This window comes from Ixodes scapularis, unplaced genomic scaffold, assembly GCF_016920785.2.
Source record: "Ixodes scapularis isolate PalLabHiFi unplaced genomic scaffold, ASM1692078v2 PGA_scaffold10__122_contigs__length_95168666, whole genome shotgun sequence".
Classification (NCBI taxonomy): domain Eukaryota; kingdom Metazoa; phylum Arthropoda; class Arachnida; order Ixodida; family Ixodidae; genus Ixodes; species Ixodes scapularis.
In genome coordinates this window covers 81,559,089-81,579,041 of record NW_024609836.1, presented here as the reverse complement: position 1 = coordinate 81,579,041, position 19,953 = coordinate 81,559,089, and the positions used below count along the sequence as shown (strand labels likewise).

General features: G+C 47.1%; 1 protein-coding gene across 6 annotated transcripts in view; it reads right to left on the bottom strand.

The window, feature by feature from the left end:
- Window positions 1–19,953, bottom strand: part of LOC8038284 (sodium/calcium exchanger 1) — a 334,367-nt gene that overhangs the window by 19,958 nt on the left and 294,456 nt on the right. For all 6 annotated transcript variants that reach the window (XM_029982479.4, XM_040499557.2, XM_040206650.3 and 3 more), the window contains 2 exons: window positions 19,127–19,266; window positions 18,640–18,739 (listed from right to left, as the gene is read on the bottom strand). In XM_029982479.4, the coding sequence (XP_029838339.2) occupies window positions 18,640–18,739; window positions 19,127–19,266 (240 nt within the window). The remainder of the gene's footprint in view (window positions 1–18,639; window positions 18,740–19,126; window positions 19,267–19,953) is intronic.

Here is a 19,953-nt window from a genome sequence, read left to right as displayed (position 1 = left end):
TTAGGAACATACTGCCGACCGGAAACGCGTGGGAGGAACCCCATTTTATACTTCGTGGTCACCGAACGAACGTTTTTTCGTTTTCGCGCCACAAAAAAGGGCTATAAATATCTATCGTGATGACAGGAACCTAGACACTAACGTCAAGATCCTTTAATCTTAAATTTTCATGTTGCAGTTCCGTTTTCGCTTAAGAGGCACACAAATGCTAAATAAAAAAAAATTAAAAAACCGGCTTAAATTGTGGTACTGTATGAACGTTCGCACACGTCGTTTTTTTTTTTTAATATGTTTTACTTTTTCGCTTTAGGTCTGTACACGCAAACCCTGTATTCAAGTGTGCATTCTTTCTCAGCGCACCGTTAGTTTACGCAAAGTTAATGCTGTTTTTTTTTCTCCAAATTTCAAAAAAAAAGCCAAACTCTGCAAAAAAAGGAAAAAAAAAAAAGAAATGGCTGTGTGTGTGTTTGTGCCGTTGAGCAGGCGGTGTAAAAGTTCTAGCGACCTCCGTGGCGGTCAAGAAAATAGCGATTTTCACAATACTGTACCTAAAACGCTTTGCGAACGCAAATAAATAGCGTCGCCACCACTGCGCCGTATGAAATGGATATACAGAGAAGTTGACCGTGCTTGAAGAGGAAGATGCTCATGTTTTCTCGTGTATCAGTTACGTATACTCTCAATGCCCAAAAGTTTAGCTAAATAAGAAAAACCACGAAGCTTCTTCATTCTTTAGTTCACATAATCCTTTTTCATCCTTCCTTCCAATTTGTCTTATGAGTTGCGAAAACCTCAAAGCCCCCGTCTCTCCGACCCACCTTTTTAATTTTCCCAAAATCCTCTGCTTCGAGTTGCTTCGTATGCAAATCAGAATTTGCAAGCGTCCCCGTCCTCCATAGCCAAGGCCGAATGAAAAACGATCGATACAACGGGAGCCCAGTTTTGAACACTCGTTTTATTTCTTTTCTGTCTTGCTTTGCCGCTGTACCCGGCCCCCCTTCAACCCATTGTTGTTTTTTAACGACACTTCTAATGCATGCAAAGTCGTCCGTACCGTTTCTGAACTTTATGGAAGGGCTGGTGGGCAGGGCTCAGTGAGCACTTTGGAAACTGGCATCCATGGCGCGCGAAATCGACACCAGCTGCGTCGTGTAGAAACCGAAAAAAAAAAAAATCTAGATGCAAAAGCTAGATTCTGGGTATTTCAAAATAAAGTGAGCGGCAAAACATAAATTAAAAAGAAAATGGCGGAGGATAATTAAGGGCGCGATGAAACAGCCGACGACTCCTATTTTGCTTACATCAAACAAGGCGCTTATTAAATATTTTTTTTTGTATATGAGGCATTTTTGTAATTATCTCACTATCTGGCGTTCATACATTGAAGAAAGCCGTGTCGGAGTAAAATTTCAATGAAAATATTTTGTGTGTGTGTGTGTGTGTGTGTGTGTGTGTGTGTGTGTGTGTGTGTGTGTGTGTGTTTATTTAAGGCTGCATTGGCGCCTCTTCCCAGGCTGTCATAAATGATCGGCACTGTGTACAACAGCATATTGATGCTCATCGATGAATGAAGGAAGCAGCTGGCGAGTTAAATTCGTTATGCTAAGTTATACCTCAACTATATTTCAAGGACAACTGGAGGCCTTGTTTCCCGGTTATTTGGCATACGAAGGTCACTAAATATATTAAGTATATTCACTCTAAGAAATCTCTTTACAGCAGAGCTGTCGGGGGAACCGATCGTTTCAATCTATGGAGAGCGCTGGGCAAATAACGAAGCTAGAAATATGTCTTAAAAAAAAAAGACACAGAAAAGAAATTGATACTGTTACATTAAGCATGGCGTAAGCAAATGAAACAGCCCCTGCTTAGAGTCACAGAATGCAGACTTTCCCTACTTTAGGTCTAAACATATTTTCAGCCTCATCATTCTCTGTTATTTCTATTAAAGATATGTCGCCTTACAAGGTCATCATCACCGATAACATTTTACAGTAACCTGTCGTTATCGTTCTACTCTTGTTGTCGTTATATGCACGTTGTCCTTATATATAACGACAACGTATACGTTGTCGTTATACTCTATTGCTATTATTTGAACGGTGTATAGTTTATTTTGAAGCGCTAACGAAATCATGCCCCCATTTTAGAGTAAAACACGATTAACGCGAATTTATCAGCTCTAAAACGCCCGAACGTTTCCTACGTCGCGTCCTGTCATTGCTGACGCCGATACACGCACTCTCAATACACCGCACAAAATATCGAATTATTTCGTAGTATAGAAATCAGTAGCGTGTAAATAAAAGCAGAGAAAAACATTTTTTAAGAGTACCATATCGAAGAAAGTCTATGTTTTCTCCCGTTGTGATCATTCTAAAAATGTTGGTGTATCCACTACAGGACTGACAGTTTTGCTAATTCATTTTTTGTCAAAACCGCGAGAGAGTGGAACGACCTCTTGGAAGATATTGTGTCCATTGGTGATAATGACTTTTCTTTTTCCATTTGTCATAATGTTTTCTAAAAAAAAAACAACACTTACAATAAGGTTTTTAGGGCGATATACGTACAATGTAATTAAAAATAACGAAATGTGTACTGTTTGCAACACCCAGTGTACGTGCAGTGGTGCCATGCGATAACAACGTTTCGAGCATGCGCACACGAGAGATTAGCTTACCTCCACTCCGCTGCACACTAAAGAGGGACCGCAGTACACACTGCGAGCCATGTCAGCGAATAGACGATTTGCAATTTTCCCAAGCGCCCCGGCCCGCGCGCGAGGAATTGTCCCTCGCCTGGCCGCTCTACCTTGAGATCGCATTGCCTTGTCGCTTGTCTCTCTTAATCCTCTGTTTTTCTATTCCATTACCTATTTTTATCTATTCCAGTGTATTTCTTATTGCTTACAAGTGTTTCTATTCTCTTCTGCGCGCGATATTTCTTGTATATATATAGTATTTGTCTTTATTTTGCCATTTTCGACGGGAGTGCCAACGGGCAACACGCCGCATCGCGCGTCGTTCCCCGGGTGAGTACTACCGTTGCTACCGATTCCTATCGCGCTGTTAGCTGTTTATTTTTGTTCATTTGAGCCGCGTGCAGTCGAGAGGTCCCGGTTATGAACACCCGCGCACATGTTATACTGGTAGGCAAAGCTCTGAATCAACAATCGCGACGCGAGAGCCGAGTGCGCTGCGATTTAGCCACCCGCGCTCGCTTCGTTGACTCGCACTGTAGCGTGTGCCTTTGTGCCGCTCACTTGACTAAGACACAGCGTGCCGCTTTGAAGTCGCGAATAATTTGTCCGAATGCCTGCGAAACCGTAACACCGCTGGGCATACCCAACGCTGCGGTGCCTGACAACTGCACGCAGTTGTCTTCACCCAAACACTTCGCAGGACGACGCTGTCTTTTGGCAAACGGTGCCAGGAAACATGCTGTGCGCTGGCAGTATTGTTTTCACAGCCGGGCACACAGAAAGCTGTACCACCGGGCATGTTGCTGATAAAGGTGACTTAAAGAAATAAAATACATTGAGCTGACATCTTGACTAGTGAAATAAAATTATCGAAGGAACTATGAGTTTCAAGATAACTGCCAGGGTGACAGCAGATTTCTGCACTTGAAAAAAGGTGTTTGCAACTGACAACCGCTTAGCAGATAGATTAAGAGGGCATACCATAAGCGCATACAAGCCGGGACGTTGGGCCGCCGGCGCTTGCGAAGGGCTCGCGCCGCTGCGCGCAGTTTGTCAGGCACCGCAGCGTTGGATATGACGAACGGTATTATGGCTTCGCAGGCATTCCGACAAATGATTCGCGGCGATACATCTCTGCATTTGAAAAAGGGCGTTGGCAACTGACAACCGCTTAGCAGATAGATTACGAAGGCATGCCATAGGCGCATTCAAGCCACGACATTGAGCCGTCAGCGTTTGTGAAGGGATCGCGCCGCAGCGCGCAGTCGTCAGGCGCCGCAGCGTTGCATATGCCTCAGCTTCGCAAACATTAGGACAAATGGTTTGCGGCGAAAAGCGGCATGCTATATCTTGGTCAAGTAAGCGGCACTCGAAGGCATACGCTCCAGTGCGAGTCAACGGAGCGAGCGCGGGCGGCCAAATCACAGCGTATGCTGTGATTCGGCATATGCTGTGATTGCATATGCTGTGATTTGGCGCGGGCGGCCAAATCACAGCATATGCAACGCTGCGGCGCCTGACGACTGCGCGCTGCGGCGCGATCCCTTCACAAACGCTGACGGCTCAATGTCGTGGCTTGAATGCGCCTATGGCATGCCTTCGTAATCTATCTGCTAAGCGGTTGTCAGTTGCCAACGCCCTTTTTCAAATGCAGAGATGTATCGCCGCGAATCATTTGTCGGAATGCCTGCGAAGCCATAATACCGTTCGTCATATCCAACGCTGCGGTGCCTGACAAACTGCGCGCAGCGGCGCGAGCCCTTCGCAAGCGCCGGCGGCCCAACGTCCCGGCTTGTATGCGCTTATGGTATGCCCTCTTAATCTATCTGCTAAGCGGTTGTCAGTTGCAAACACCTTTTTTCAAGTGCAGAAATCTGCTGTCACCCAGGCAGTTATCTTGAAACTCATAGTTCCTTCGATAATTTTATTTCACTAGTCAAGATGTCAGCTCAATGTATTTTATTTCTTTAAGTCACCTTTATCAGCAACATGCCCGGTGGTACAGCTTTCTGTGTGCCCGGCTGTGAAAACAATACTGCCAGCGCACAGCATGTTTCCTGGCACCGTTTGCCAAAAGACAGCGTCGTCCTGCGAAGTGTTTGGGTGAAGACAACTGCGTGCAGTTGTCAGGCACCGCAGCGTTGGGTATGCCCAGCGGTGTTACGGTTTCGCAGGCATTCGGACAAATTATTCGCGACTTCAAAGCGGCACGCTGTGTCTTAGTCAAGTGAGCGGCACAAAGGCACACGCTACAGTGCGAGTCAACGAAGCGAGCGCGGGTGGCTAAATCGCAGCGCACTCGGCTTTTGCGTCGCTATTGTTGATTCAGAGCTTTGCCTACCAGTATAACATGTGCGCGGGTGTTCATAACCGGGACCTCTCGACTGCACGCGGGTCAAATGAACAAAAATAAACAGCTAACAGCGCGATAGGAATCGGTAGCAACGGTAGTACTCACCCGGGGAACGACGCGCGATGCGGCGTGTTGTCCGTCGGCACTCCCGTCGAAAAAAGCAAAATAAAGACAGAAATAGTATATATATACAAGAAATATCACACGCAGAAGAAAATATAAACAGTTAGAAGCAATAAAAATACACTGGAATAGATAAAAAATAGGTAATAGGATCGAAAAACAGAGGATTAAGAGAAGACAAGCGACATGGCAGTACGATCTCAAGGCAAAGCGGCCAGTCGAGGGACAGTCTCTCCCACAATTCCTCGCGTGCGGGCCGGGGTGCTTGGGGGACTTTGCAAAAGGGCTATTGAGAGCTGCGAACGCGGCAAGTTCGTCTGCTTCTTTTGCCAGGGTTGTGGTGACGTCAGAACGCCAAGCTCTGATTGGCTCCGATGGGAAGGATAGCGGGTAGACCTTGAGGCAGCTTGCTTTGAGGTCTATGCGAAGCGCAAGTTCGTCTGCTTCTTTTGAGGGGTTGTGATGACGTCAGAAGGACGCCGAACTTTGATTGGCTCTGATTGAAGGATAGTTGGTACACCTCATGGTAGCTTGCTTTGAGGTCTACCCACATTCCTATAATCAAAGCCAGTCAGAGCTCGGCGTCCTTTTGACGTCCCTGCAACCACTGGGCAAGAAGCAGACGACTTGCTCTCCGCTTAGCCACTATCCTTCTAATCGGAGTTAATAGGGAGTTTTCGTAGATCGTTTTTGCCGTCCCGCAAGGCCCTCCGCAACCCGCTACGACAGCGGGAACTCCACAGTCAAGGCTATCGGCGCGCAGGCGCAGTAGCAACTTCTTCGTTGCGGAACGCTTAGCGGAGGAAACAGCGCGGTCTACGAAAACTCCCTAATCAGAGGTCGGCGTTGCGGCGTCACCGCTACCCCCGCGCAGGAAGCAGACAAACTCGTGTTCCGCAAAGTCGCTCGCAGATTAAGAAACGCAGGGCGTGGCAACTCCCAAGCATCTCATTATCGTTCTTCAGCCAATCAGATTGCGGCGTCGGAGAGTTTTAGGAAAGATGGTTCCGACGACTCCGATAACGATATCCGATATTTCGCAACCGCCTTTGCGCACGCGTCGTATCGTTACGGAGTATCGTTATCGGGGGCTATTTAAAGTATCGGAACGACCTACAAACACCCTCTATCAGACGATAAGAACGCCAAAGTACGAACCACGCAGCAAGAACTGCGAACATCATAAGCCAAACCCAGCTCTTCTTACCCTGCCAGCGATCATAGTCTGCTTCGTTTCGTCTTTTATTCGGCAATACGGTAACATAACTAGCCGCGCGGTGATAACTGCATTATTTCAATTGTCCAGCTGTCCTTCAGTTGTCTGTGAAAACTAAAAAAGATATAAAACGATACGCAAGCGGGTGCAGTGACGAAGCAAGACAATTATGCAACTACAGCGTTTTACAGCGCAGCTGTTAAGGGCTGGTTTCTCCAGTTTCTTGTCCGTGGACAAATAAATCTAAACACAACCTTCTGGACAGCTACCGCCACCTATGAGCGACGGCGGCAACCATGTTGTTTGGTTGACGCCGTCGCTCATAGATGGCGGCACATAGTACAGCTCCGCTGCTCTTCCTTCGTCACCAGGGTGGAAAGCATAGAGATCATATACTAAATCTAGAGGAAAAGGTCCGCCATTTTCCCATACATTCTGGCTGCCGCAAGCGGCGGACCATGCAGGCAGACCTTCTGGGTCCCAAACACGGTTACATCATCAGAGCAGTTTCGTGAACTTCAACAATCCACGAACTTACCGGTGGAAAGATACTCGCGTTCTTTTCGAAGGTTTCTTTTTGCATAGCGCGCAGATGTACGGCCTCGCGTTAACGCTAAACTAAACCATATACCCGGCTTCGCTGGTGGGGCGCGGATGGGCGCGGTTGAGGAATACGAAACTGCGTAACCACCAGATTTCCGAGATTTCGACAGAAGGGAAGTTGATGCAGCGTAATGACTTTATTGCTTTTTATAAGCGTTAGAATAGCTCAGAATTTAGTTTGCAACGTTAAATTATCACTGTTTATATTGCTGAGAGTTTTCACTCTCCGTGTTTACCATGGCAACGTTGCTTTCTTTCTCTCGTGTTCTGTCGCTCTCTTTTGCGATCGTTCACTCGGGACCCAGGATGTCGGCGCACGGGATTTGCTACTCCTCCTCACCCACCTTTACCCCCCTGGTGGAAAGGCTGAAAGTTCTTATCAACTTTTAGTCCCTCAGAGTTTATGAAGCGCAGGGCATGGCACTTTCTACATCGTGATTGGTTCCTCGGCGTTCGTATCGGCTAGTGGCACAATCTCATAGGCTGCTGAAAAATAATAAATCGATCGGGACTCTCTACACCCTGCGTTTGCTATGCGATCAGTATCTATAGTTATTTCAAAGATTACGTAGCATACTTGCTTCCAGTGGATTACTGCAATGCGAAATGCGTGCAACGATATGGCGTGCTCACTCATCTTTCACGTGGACCGTCGGTGGCTCGGCGGCTGTTTACGGACGGCACGACCATTTCAGGCATCCTCTTCGCCGCCATTCGATTAAGTAGATTGTCGCGGGGTGCTGGGCGTGGTTTAAGTGCGGCTCTTCGCGTTTCTATTTCGCACGTTGCGTCCAGAGCGATCCGCTCGTACACGCGAAGCTTTGAGCGCAGTGCCTCCGCACGGGCGGCGCGAAAGCTTACGTTAGCGGTCACACTGCCCCGGTTACATTGTCCCTTCGCGGCATTAGCTCCGTGTCGTCAAACCTAAAAGGCAGATTGAGGCTGGTTCACACACCCAACCGTTTGAGTGTGATCGGCTGCAATGGGACGGCTTGCAACCGCGTGCGACGAGAAAACGCGATGACACACCGGCCTGTCGGTAGCCTTGACACACTTCCAATCAGACTATAACTAGTCGGAAGTACTTGCGAGATATAGTCTACGGCCTAAGCGTCAAAAATTGTCACTTATAACATTGTGAAAATTATTTCAAGATCACGGCGAAGGAATGAAGCTTGGTATATGTATAGGGTGTTTGAAATACCGGAGCTGGATCTAAAATGGCCCGTGAAAATCGTCGGCTGCACGTAGCATTCCAAAAGTTTCGTCAAAGGTGTATTTCACATTTGGGTTTCACCTTATAGAAGTTAAGAGGGTAGCTCCTTTTCTGTAGAAAATGGGACCAAGAAACTTGCGAGGGTCAACGGTGGACGGCGACGCAGACGACCGAGTAGAGTGACGGGGCGCGTTTGGCGCACGTATTGATAGATGGCGCTACCTCTTTATCGAGACTGCTCGCGACGGCCGTAGTCTGTTAAATTGGACGTAATTTTTTTCCAATGTACCTTTGGTTTTAAAATAAATGTGAACAATGGTAAAAAAAACTTGAAGTAACAAAAATAAAAGAAAACGCGGTTGCACAATGGCGGCGCTCTTGCTGCCGAGGGATTACGTTTGCGCATCGTCTGCTTTCTTCCTTTGGTGGGCTACACCTTCCAATGCTGCTCCATACGTCATTTATCAACACCTGCGCCAAACACGCCCCGTTACTCGACTCAGTCGTCTGCGTCGGCGTCCGCCATTGACCCTGGAAAGTTTTTTGGTCCCATTTTTTTACAGAAAGGGAGTCACGCTGTGTAACTTTACAATATAAAATTTACCTGTGAAATACAGCTTTGACGAAAAGTCTGAAAAGTCTAGATTGCTACGTGCAGGCGCCAATTTTTACGGTCCATATTAGATCCAGCCCCTTTATTTCTGACATCCATCCAACGGAAAAAGACGAAGGTCCGGAAGGGCAGAAAAAAAAAAAAAAGACTAAGCAGAAGAGTTAGGACGGGGGTTGCGATAGCCTTTGGAATACACTTTTCACTTTTGGTGCCAGAACTGGGATAGAACCTATAATCCCATTACCAAGACAGCAAAACCAACATACTATGGACAACCCTTCCACTGGCTTAAAGGGTAAACTGTCAACAGCTTCGCCACCAGCCATCACGCTGGCGGAGTTCGGTGGCTATTCCAAGAACAAGAACAACGAATCACTGATGTTCAAACCAACCTTACGTAAGTAATGGAATAACAACATAAACAAGAGGTAGAGCCATTCGCTCCAATATGGAATCCTTTAGAACGACGCTACCGGTCCACCTTGACGCCTTGACTGAAAGACTTCAAAATTTTGAAAAGAACACACGCTCGTCGCTTGCGAGTAATCCGCAGGCAGTACTTTATCCACCGGCTGTTGAGCAAGTATCTGCTACGGGCCTCCATGTATTCCCGACGTCGCCTCTTCCCCGATTGAAGCTGAAACTTCGACCATTCAACGGAACGGTTGCCATTGACACCTATCTCACCCAGTTTGAGGTGATTGCAAGAGCGAATGGTTGGGCTCAAGTCTTAGCCTCTCAGCTAAGAGGGAAAGATCTGGAAGTGTTTTTCGGCTTGTCGTCGGATTCAGGACTAGAGTATTCAGCACTGATGGGAGCTCTACGTGCATGGTTTGGCGATAACGACCTTCAACATCCCCGTAATGCTGAACTAAAAATACGGCGACAGAGTTCGATAGAGTCGGTTACGAATCTTGGGGCAGATACTTAGCGCCTGGTTCGTAAATCATTTCCTAACTGCTCAACTCCCCCGTTAGAGATGATCGCTCTAGCAGCATTTACTGATGCATTACGAAACAACGAAGTCCAGCGCACGGTCGGATTGACTCGGAAAACTACCTTCTGAGAGTCCATCGCTACTTCTTTGGAAACTGAGGCCACAATCTTTGCTATCAGCGTCACTTGCGCGCCACAAAATAGGAAAAATTCGAGTGAGCACCGACCACTACCGCGATATTACCGAGACAGCCGTCGCTGCTTCAGCTGCACCAGACGGGGTCATCTAGCACGTAAGTGCTCAAGTGGGCAGTCGGAAAACGAGAAAACCGGGTCAAAGGGGCAGAACCTGTGGTAAATCTGCAAGTCCCCACGTTGAACACCATCGAGGCCAGATCCACATGCCCACGGGTCACAGTAAAAATAAATGAAAACAACATTGCCTCTCAAGCTTTGATAGACACTGGATCTCTTGTAAGCCTCGCCCAAGTTTAACACCTGCCGTCTACAGCCCAGGCGTCACCGCCTAAAATCAGTTTTAGGCTTTTATCAGCTAGTGGTACACCTATACGTCAAATGGGCAGAGCTCGTTTGGAAGTGACTTCTTTGTGTACCAACGTTTCTGAGACGATAGTGGTACAAGGGTTTGTTCCCCCTTATCTTTGGCTGCGACTGATGCAAACAAGTTGGAATTAACCTGACATTTCAAAAGGATAAAGAAGTGATGGTTAACGTTGATCTCAATCCTCCAGGTTTCATTCCCGAGCAAGAAATTAGTAAATCTTTGATGGCGGAGAAAGAGACCCAAACTGAAATTAGGGGCAAACAGTATCCACGGCGGATACATGTACTCACGCGGAAAGAAGACGAAACCTAGATGGGCTACCCCGAATAAACCACATTTACCATTTAGATCGCTCATTTAATAGTTCTTTGTGGCGGCAGATGTCCTTGCTGCTGCTGAAAATGCACAGTTTCCTGATCATCTTTCTTTCTTCAACGACCTCGAGTTGCACCATCGAAACAACTTATGTACTAACAGCACGCAAGTTATGTGTTCAGGAGATTTTCGCGGGGTACGAGTTGCAACGAAAACAAAAATTCCCTCCCGTTCAGCAAAGATTGCTCCTGTGAGACTTTCACGACAGATGAATGACTGTGTGTTTGAAGGTGAATGGAATGCAGAACCTCACCGTGAATATGTGGCGGTTCAAAGTTTGCTATCGTACAGAGGTTACGATACCTCGGTGTTAGTGTTAAACCTGAGTAGTAAGAAAATAACTCTTATCATCAACTCGGAAGTGGCTCTGATCTGCCGACTAAAGCCACAGTGACATCGATAGATATCGAACCGTTCCACGAAGGTGCGAAATTAGTGAACGATGTTGATTGCAACGTGTGTAACTTAGGACCGAAGTTTCTCATGAGTAGCGGCACGCTATTCAGACAATATTAGGACGATACCAGAGTTGTATAGCATCTTTTTTGGATGACCTGAAGGAACCTCACTAGTACGACATCGAATTCAAACTGACGAGCATCCTCCCATTCATAATCACCCCAGACGATCCTCCATCAAGAAAAGGCGTGAGATTAACCAGCAAGTCGACGACATGATCACACAGATTGTTACACTATCGCTAACCCCCTGGTCATCACCCGTTGTCGTTGTTCTGAACAAGAATGGATATGTGCGCTTTTTTGTTGACTATATAAAACTGAACAGCGTCACCAAGGAAGATGTTTATCCCCTACCTCGCTTAGACGATGCGCTGGATCAAATTTATTACTAGGAATATATTACAACTCTCCACTTGCGAGCTGGCTATTGGCAAGGGATGATGAATTCACGCGACGCCAAGAAGACAGCTTTCTTAACACCGAATGAAGTTACCTTTCTGTTTAGTAACAAATCAGCTACCTTCCAACGTTTAACAGACCACGTGCTTGGACATATGAAGTGGACAATGGCTTTAGTCTTCCTGGATAACATCATTGTGTACGGACACACTTTTGAAGAACACTGCACAAGACTCACCCAGGTGCTGAACGCCCTTTGTGAAGCTAACCTCAAGCTAAAGCCAGACAAGTGTCACTTTGGATACACTGAGGTTACATATCTCGAGCCCGTAGTCAGTAAGGAAGGTGTCAGGCCTGATCCTGAAAAAGCGTACCCTCGAGGAGTATCCCACGACCTCAACTCCAAAAGACTTTCGCAGTTTTCTAGTATTTGTTTCTTACTTTCTCAGGTTTGTAGCAAACTTTGCTACTGGTGCTGCTCCACGCTATGCCCTACAAAGAAAGACAGTACTTGGAATTGGGGTGCTTCAAGGCCCTATGCTTTCAAGGACCTAAAGGATGTTCTCCTACGATCTCCTACGCTGGCTCATTTTGTAGAAGGGGCAAAGACGTTTCTACACAGAGACGCTAGCGGACATGTTTTAAGTGCTGTGCTCTTGCAAAAAGCAGAAGATAGGGTCAAGCGAGTTATTGCCTACACAAGTAGTCGACTGAATGAAGCAGATACGCGCTACCATCCCACAGAGCTGGAATGTCTGGTTATTTTATGGGTGGTCAAGAAGTTTAGATGCTACCTTTACCGCTGTTCATTGGCAGTGGTATTGGACAGTTCGGCTATGCAGTGGCTGCAGTTCAAGAGCGATTTAACCTTGAAACTGACCCGCTGGGCTATGCAACTCTAACAGTACAAATTCATGGTGGTACATCGAAAAGGATATCTTCACATAGATGCTGACTTTCTCTCAAGAAATCTGGTTGAAAATGCTAAAGTTTATTCTCTACTTCAAATCGAAACAGCGCAATCAAGCGATGCTACTACACGAGACATAAGCCGACGTGCTCAGGAAGCTCGAGGAACAACACAACGACATATCCGAGTGAACCGCCGACTCTGACGATTTCATGGTGTACGGGGTGGGGCTCTACACCATTCGTCGTCACCTGCAACAAACTGGCTTGCCGTTGTGCCGTCGACCTTACGGGACGCTGTGATGCAGATATGCCATGACGTACTAGCACCCGGACATCGTGGAGGAAGAAAACCGATGACCAAGTTGTCTCAAAGGTCCTGGTGGAAAAACTGGCGAGAGGATGTCAAAAGTTAGGTGGCTTTGTGTCCTATTTGCCAGTATCAAAAAGTGGATACTACAGTAAAACGAACACCTAACCTTGCATATCACGCCACCGGATAGTTCATTTGAGATTGTTGGTATGGGTCACTTGGACCCATTCCCAAGGGCATCCTAAGGGAACAGATTTGAAGGTAAACATGTTTGAGAGAATTCTCTCTGGTTGGGTAAATAATAGAGAGATAAGATAATCCGCCAACCAAAAATTGAAATAGTAGCGACCCTACGTTTCGAAACCGTTCGTTTCTTCTTCAGGGGGATGAATGAAGGACAGCAGCTTCTTCTTCTTCTAGATGTTGAGCGACTTCTTTTTCTTTTTCATTGGTCTTAGTAGGCTGGTCGTGCCGTGCGCAGTCTGTTATAACATCTTGGAGGCCGGTAATATATAAAGTTGGAAGTGTCCCTAAGGACCTATTGATGTTGTTAGAGGTTGTTTGTATGTACCATGACTCTACGAGGTGTCTTCTACGTAGATTTGATGCCGTGTCTAGGATGCTTGCGTTTTCAAAGGCAATGCGGTGGTCGAGGGTCTCGCAATGTTCAGCGAGAGCACTGCGTTCTCTGTCGAAGTTTCGCACGTCGTTTTTATGTTGGCGGAGTCGATCGTGGAAGTTCTTCGATTCGCCGATATAGGAGGCGGGGCATTGGGAGCATGGAATCTTATAAATGACGCCCTGGGCCCTGTCCTTCGGGGGCTTGTCCTTTGGGCGGGGTAGGAAGTGCCCAAGAGTTGACACCGGTTTGTGTGCAACCATAATATGTTCCTTTGCGAATAGTCTGGATAGTAGTTCGCTCGTTCCTTTCACGTAAGGGATGCTGACGCGTGCTAGCGGTTTGGAAGCTGTTCTTGCAGGTTGGTTTATCCTATTATGGTTCTGACGGCGAACCACATGGCGAATGAAATTACCGGTATAGCCATTCTTTTTTAGGTCGCTGATGATTGTTTGTTCCTCTTTTCTTTTGTCGTTTTCAGAAGAGCACACAGCCTTAGCTCTCGTAAACAGTGTGGAGACGACAGACGCCTTGTGGCTAACCGGGTGGTTGGAATCGAACCGGAGGTAACGTCCAGAGTGAGTTGGTTTCCTGTGCACGGTAAATTTTAGGGTATCACCTTGTCTTCTGACCAGCACATCGAGAAAGGGCAAAGTGTTGTTGTGTTCGCGTTCCACGGTGAATTGTATAGCCGGTTCTATAGAGTTGAGGTGGCCGAGGAAGTTGTCCACTTCTGATCCTTGTATGATGCAGAAGCAGTCGTCAATATACCGTAGGAATATCTGGGGTCTGGATGCAAAAGATTGTAGAGCCTTCTGTTCGATTACTTCCATTGTCAGGTTGGCCATGGCAACGGAGATGGATGCGCCCATTGCCGTGCCACTAGTTTGTTGGTAGAATTGTTGTTTGAAGGAGAAGTAAGTATTGTTCAAGCAGAATTCTAGGAGACGACATATCTCATCGATGCTGAGGCAAGTTCTTGTGTCTAAGTCTTCATCCTTCTCGAGAGCTTCTCTTGTTGCGGCGACAGCCAGAGGAATCGGGACGTTTGTAAAAAGGGATACAACATCGAGTGATACCAGACACTCGTCATTGTTTTTAAGGAGGAACACACAGCGCTCCGCAAGCTCAGAGAAGACAGCACCATCGTCATCTTACCAGCGGACAAAGGCAACACGACTGTTGTCCTTGACAGAGTAGCGTACGAAGAAAAGACCCAAAAACTTCTTGATTGCTCCGCCTACAAGAAGCTCAAACGGAATCCGACGCTCGTCATACAGAGAAACTTAAACAGCATGCTGGCAATAATTTTTAAAAACTACCCGGAGTCAAAGAACCTTTACCTTCGACTGATTTGCAGAAATGGATTCGCTCCAGGATTTTACGGACTTCCCAAGATCCATAAGCCCGACGTTCCTCTGAGACCCATCGTTGACTTCACAACTTCACCACTTCGAGCTTTGTCAGACTACTTACACAGAGTAATATCCCCTCTCGCCGGGAATACGCCGACTAACGTACGAAATTCCAGCGATTTTGTAGAACGCATATCGCAAATAAGGGTCAACAATGACGAGTGTCTGGTATCACTCGATGTTGTATCCCTTTTTACAAACGTCCCGATTCCTCTGGCTGTCGCCGCAACAAGAGAAGCTCTCGAGAAGGATGAAGACTTAGACACAAGAACTTGCCTCAGCATCGATGAGATATGTCGTCTCCTAGAATTCTGCTTGAACAATACTTACTTCTCCTTCAAACAACAATTCTACCAACAAACTAGTGGCACGGCAATGGGCGCATCCATCTCCGTTGCCATGGCCAACCTGACAATGGAAGTAATCGAACAGAAGGCTCTACAATCTTTTGCATCCAGACCCCAGATATTCCTACGGTATATTGACGACTGCTTCTGCATCATACAAGGATCAGAAGTGGACAACTTCCTCGGCCACCTCAACTCTATAGAACCGGCTATACAATTCACCGTGGAACGCGAACACAACAACACTTTGCCCTTTCTCGATGTGCTGGTCAGAAGACAAGGTGATACCCTAAAATTTACCGTGCACAGGAAACCAACTCACTCTGGACGTTACCTCCGGTTCGATTCCAACCACCCGGTTAGCCACAAGGCGTCTGTCGTCTCCACACTGTTTACGAGAGCTAAGGCTGTGTGCTCTTCTGAAAACGACAAAAGAAAAGAGGAACAAACAATCATCAGCGACCTAAAAAAGAATGGCTATACCGGTAATTTCATTCGCCATGTGGTTCGCCGTCAGAACCATAATAGGATAAACCAACCTGCAAGAACAGCTTCCAAACCGCTAGCACGCGTCAGCATCCCTTACGTGAAAGGAACGAGCGAACTACTATCCAGACTATTCGCAAAGGAACATATTATGGTTGCACACAAACCGGTGTCAACTCTTGGGCACTTCCTACCCCGCCCAAAGGACAAGCCCCCGAAGGACAGGGCCCAGGGCGTCATTTATAAGATTCCATGCTCCCAATGCCCCGCCTCCTATATCGGCGAATCGAAGAACTTCCACGATCGACTCCGCCAACATAAAAACGACGTGCGAAACTTCGACAGAGAACGCAGTGCTCTCGCTGAACATTGCGAGACCCTCGACCACCGCATTGCCTTTGAAAACGCAAGCATCCTAGACACGGCATCAAATCTACGTAGAAGACACCTCGTAGAGTCATGGTACATACAAACAACCTCTAACAACATCAATAGGTCCTTAGGGACACTTCCAACTTTATATATTACCGGCCTCCAAGATGTTATAACAGACTGCGCACGGCACGACCAGCCTACTAAGACCAATGAAAAAGAAAAAGAAGTCGCTCAACATCTAGAAGAAGAAGAAGCTGCTGTCCTTCATTCATCCCCCTGAAGAAGAAACGAACGGTTTCGAAACGTAGGGTCGCTACTATTTCAATTTTTGGTTGGCGGATTATCTTATCTCTTTAAGGGAACAGATACATCTTCGTAGCCGACGATCACTTGAGCAAGTGGGTAGAGGTCGAGGCCGTTACCTGACGGATCGGCGTTCTACCTTACACGCTTTGTGAGACGACATCTTGTTCTCAGACACGGGGTACCCAAGGCAATCATCAGCGATAGAGGAGCTCTGTTCATGTCCAGAACTTTTTAGACCACACTTAGGAAGATCGGCTGCATCATTCCACAGCATCCCCTACACATTCCTAGACTAACAAACTTGTGGAGCTCACGAATCGCACACTATCGGACGTCTTAACAGCGTACGTGAATGACTCACACAAATTGGGATCAGTTTCTTCACAAAACTGCACCTGCCATTAACACTTCTCAACAAGAAACCACCAAGGAAACTCCATTTCGACTTATGGAAGAATGGCTTTACTCCCTGGTGAAAGTGACTTCGATTGTCTGTGGAACAGACAACGTGACGAGTACCGTATGAACTACGCAAGTACCGTCAAACGTGCTCAGGTGAAAGCCCAACTCGCTATTTGCACAACCACGATTTACGCGATCAAGCGGGTCCCACGATGACGCGACAACATCGATTCACAGGTGGTGACTTTAAAATCCCTTGATACATCTTTTTACAAGTAACGACAACCAATACGAATGAGAAAGCACATTCCGCTGGAACAAAATGGCGTCCTACAATTCAGTTCTCTGCTGTGCGCCGCCATTCGCTTCCTAAAACTTGCTCCATCACGCAGTCGTCGCGTCAAAGAATGTCGCTATTTGTAGGAAGCTCTTATCTAAGAACTTTAGGTGATTTCAGAGCCGTGTATTGGGAGAGTTTGGCCAATAGGCGGAGCAAAGGCCGCCGCCAGCGCCGAATATTCCCCCCGCGCTTAGAGCGTAAACTAAATTTGTGACACAGCGTCGACCAATCAGGAGACCGCGACGTCACAATATTGCAAACGACATTCAAAGCGTGAAATAGAGGCGTTCATCTCGGCCCCTCTGCTCCATCTCACAAATGTCGGAAGTGAAGACAAAGGTGCAGGCGCGCGAACCTAGATCCTCAAAACGCTTTTGTTTGTACGAGAGCTCGTGCATAGGAGCCACTTTCCAAAGCCACGCGCTCGTGCCCATGCCTTTCTCTGCACTGCTGATGTTGGCTTGTTAGAACAGCGTCCTGTGACTGGCGGAAAGAAAACAGTGCAAAGGGTGGGGCGCGCGAGCGTCTAGAGACGCGGAGTCCAGCTCGGCACGTGCGCTGGCTTTGGCAGTGCTTCCTTTCACCGTCACAGCTGAGACGCTGTTTCTAGCAAGTTGGCCCTGGTTTGGATCGCACGTTCGTTTATTCTACACTTGAATATTGGCGTGACGAAAACCTCGCACGCACAAAGTTTTCAGTCACTGAGAGTTACACCTTTTAACTCTAGCGACGCTAAAACGGCTTGAATTAGTCGTGTCACAAATTTAGAGTTCACGACCACCGCTAGGGGCTGTTTCGCGGCCTGTGGTTGGCCCCGAGATGCTCGCCTATTCAAACCAATGTATGGCCAAACTCTCTCGATAAACGGCTCTGGGTGATTTGGTTCTGGTACGCCGTCTGATGAGAATCAATGGCAAATCAGAGAAGTTTCTACCATGTTACTGACGACCGTACAAGATTATGAAACGTCTGCGTCCTGTCAACTACAGGCTAAAAGACGTACCGGAACTCTATAATGACCGGAGGCGCCGAGATTTTCCTGTATATCGAATGTAACTGAAATTGTACCTTCAACGGGACATGTTGACGAATTAGCAGAAGTGGAGGACCACTTTATGGAACATGGTCCCGATGAAACGTAAGAAAATAAAAGTCAAGAAGTGCAGAAAAAAAAAGTAGAAGGCCGAAGGAGAATAGTTAGTACGTGGGGTAGCTAGCTTTTGGAATACACGTTACAATATATCGGAAGTGTTCCATGGCTTCTCCATGGACGGCGCCAGTGTGTTCACTCGTGGTAAGCAGTGAAAAACGATCGCAACGCAGTCGGTCACAGTCACACGCGAATGTTGGAACCAGCCTTTAGTCTTTCACGGAATGAGCGACCCCTATACGCATCTACAAACAATAGAGCATTGAGAGGCGATTCTGTCGAACTCGAATTTTGACAGCTTCGAGAATATTATTTTAGTCCGAACTTGTTCCGTAGTAACTACTAAAAATGACAGAATTACGGAAGAACGCGATACCTCGGATTAGACTAAAACACTACCAATCTTTACTCACCCGCTACCACGGTCAGAGCTTCCTTAAACTGTTCCTTCCACGAAGAGGTTCCAATCATCAGGGATATGTTGGCCTTTTGGAAGAGTTTGTCCACTGTGTTCTGCAAGAAACAGACGCGTCACGAGTCGCCGGAGAGAATTCCTACGGGGCTCTCTCTGTAGTCATAGACAGGTTAGGAGTTTAGGTCGAGAGAAAGGAACGCTAGGGAGGAGGAAGCAGGTGAAATGGTGAAGACAGGGGGATGTTTCCTTCTCTCCTCTCCAGCAATTCATCTTGCTTCCACCTCTCAAGCCTTCCTTTCTCTCGCCCTGAACTCGTAGCATGTCACCGACTATAGTTCAGCGTAGAGTCGCTATGAAAGCTGCGCTTCAGACTGACAACGCCGAAAGTGATTGTTGCCAATCGCCTGAAGCTTTATCAGAAATCGCACGAAATGGTGTTTCGTCCATCTTGGAAGTTATTGAATAATCTTGGAAGTCACACAAACCTTGAATTCTTTGCTTTCCTTGATGCGAATCGTGCACCTGTTCTGGTCGCCGATCCTGGGCCGACCCATTAGCGCAATCTTCTGAGCTTCGGTGAGTTCCACCTCGGGTACTTCGTTGACTCCGTGTTCTCGTAGGAGATCTGTGTGAGATCAGTGCAACGTTAGTGAATCATCGGCCGTTCTTGGAGGGTGGGCGTTGCGCAAGCACCGGAACAGGCCCAAAGCACGCAGATGGCATCAGCGTACGACAGCGCGGGCTTGCTGGCGACGGCCGGTTAGTTTTCGGCTAGTCACACGCAGCTGGCCATACCAGGCAGCGCCGAGAAAACGAAACAATCAAACCAAACATAGCACGGCACAAAGTCTAAACGCGGTTTGAATTCTTCGCCGTTGAAGCAGTCCCGCTGACGAGGCTGCTAGTGGCGCCGTATCCTACTCTGCCCTACCAAGATACCCAAAATGAGGCGGGAGACTTTAACACGAACGCCTGCTGCACAGAAGGCAGACGTTACATCTTCATCTGCTTCACTTCGATGAACACTTCAAAACTAAAGTTATACAAAACTTCGTCCTCTCACTTTCTGCTTGAACAAATTCATTCAGAAATATCTTGTTAGTCCACCTCTTTGTAGCCTGCAAAGATTTATCTTGCCCTACGAATACATTATTTCGAGAAGCAGCGACCGCTGCACTTTGTTTTTGCGATTACTGTCTTCCGCATAGCATTTCGTTGCTTTACTGTCAGTAACAATTATTTTTATGTGCTATCTCTAACAAAGATCACTGGTAGGCTCGGCACTTCGTCATTCATCTTCCTAGTTGCTGTA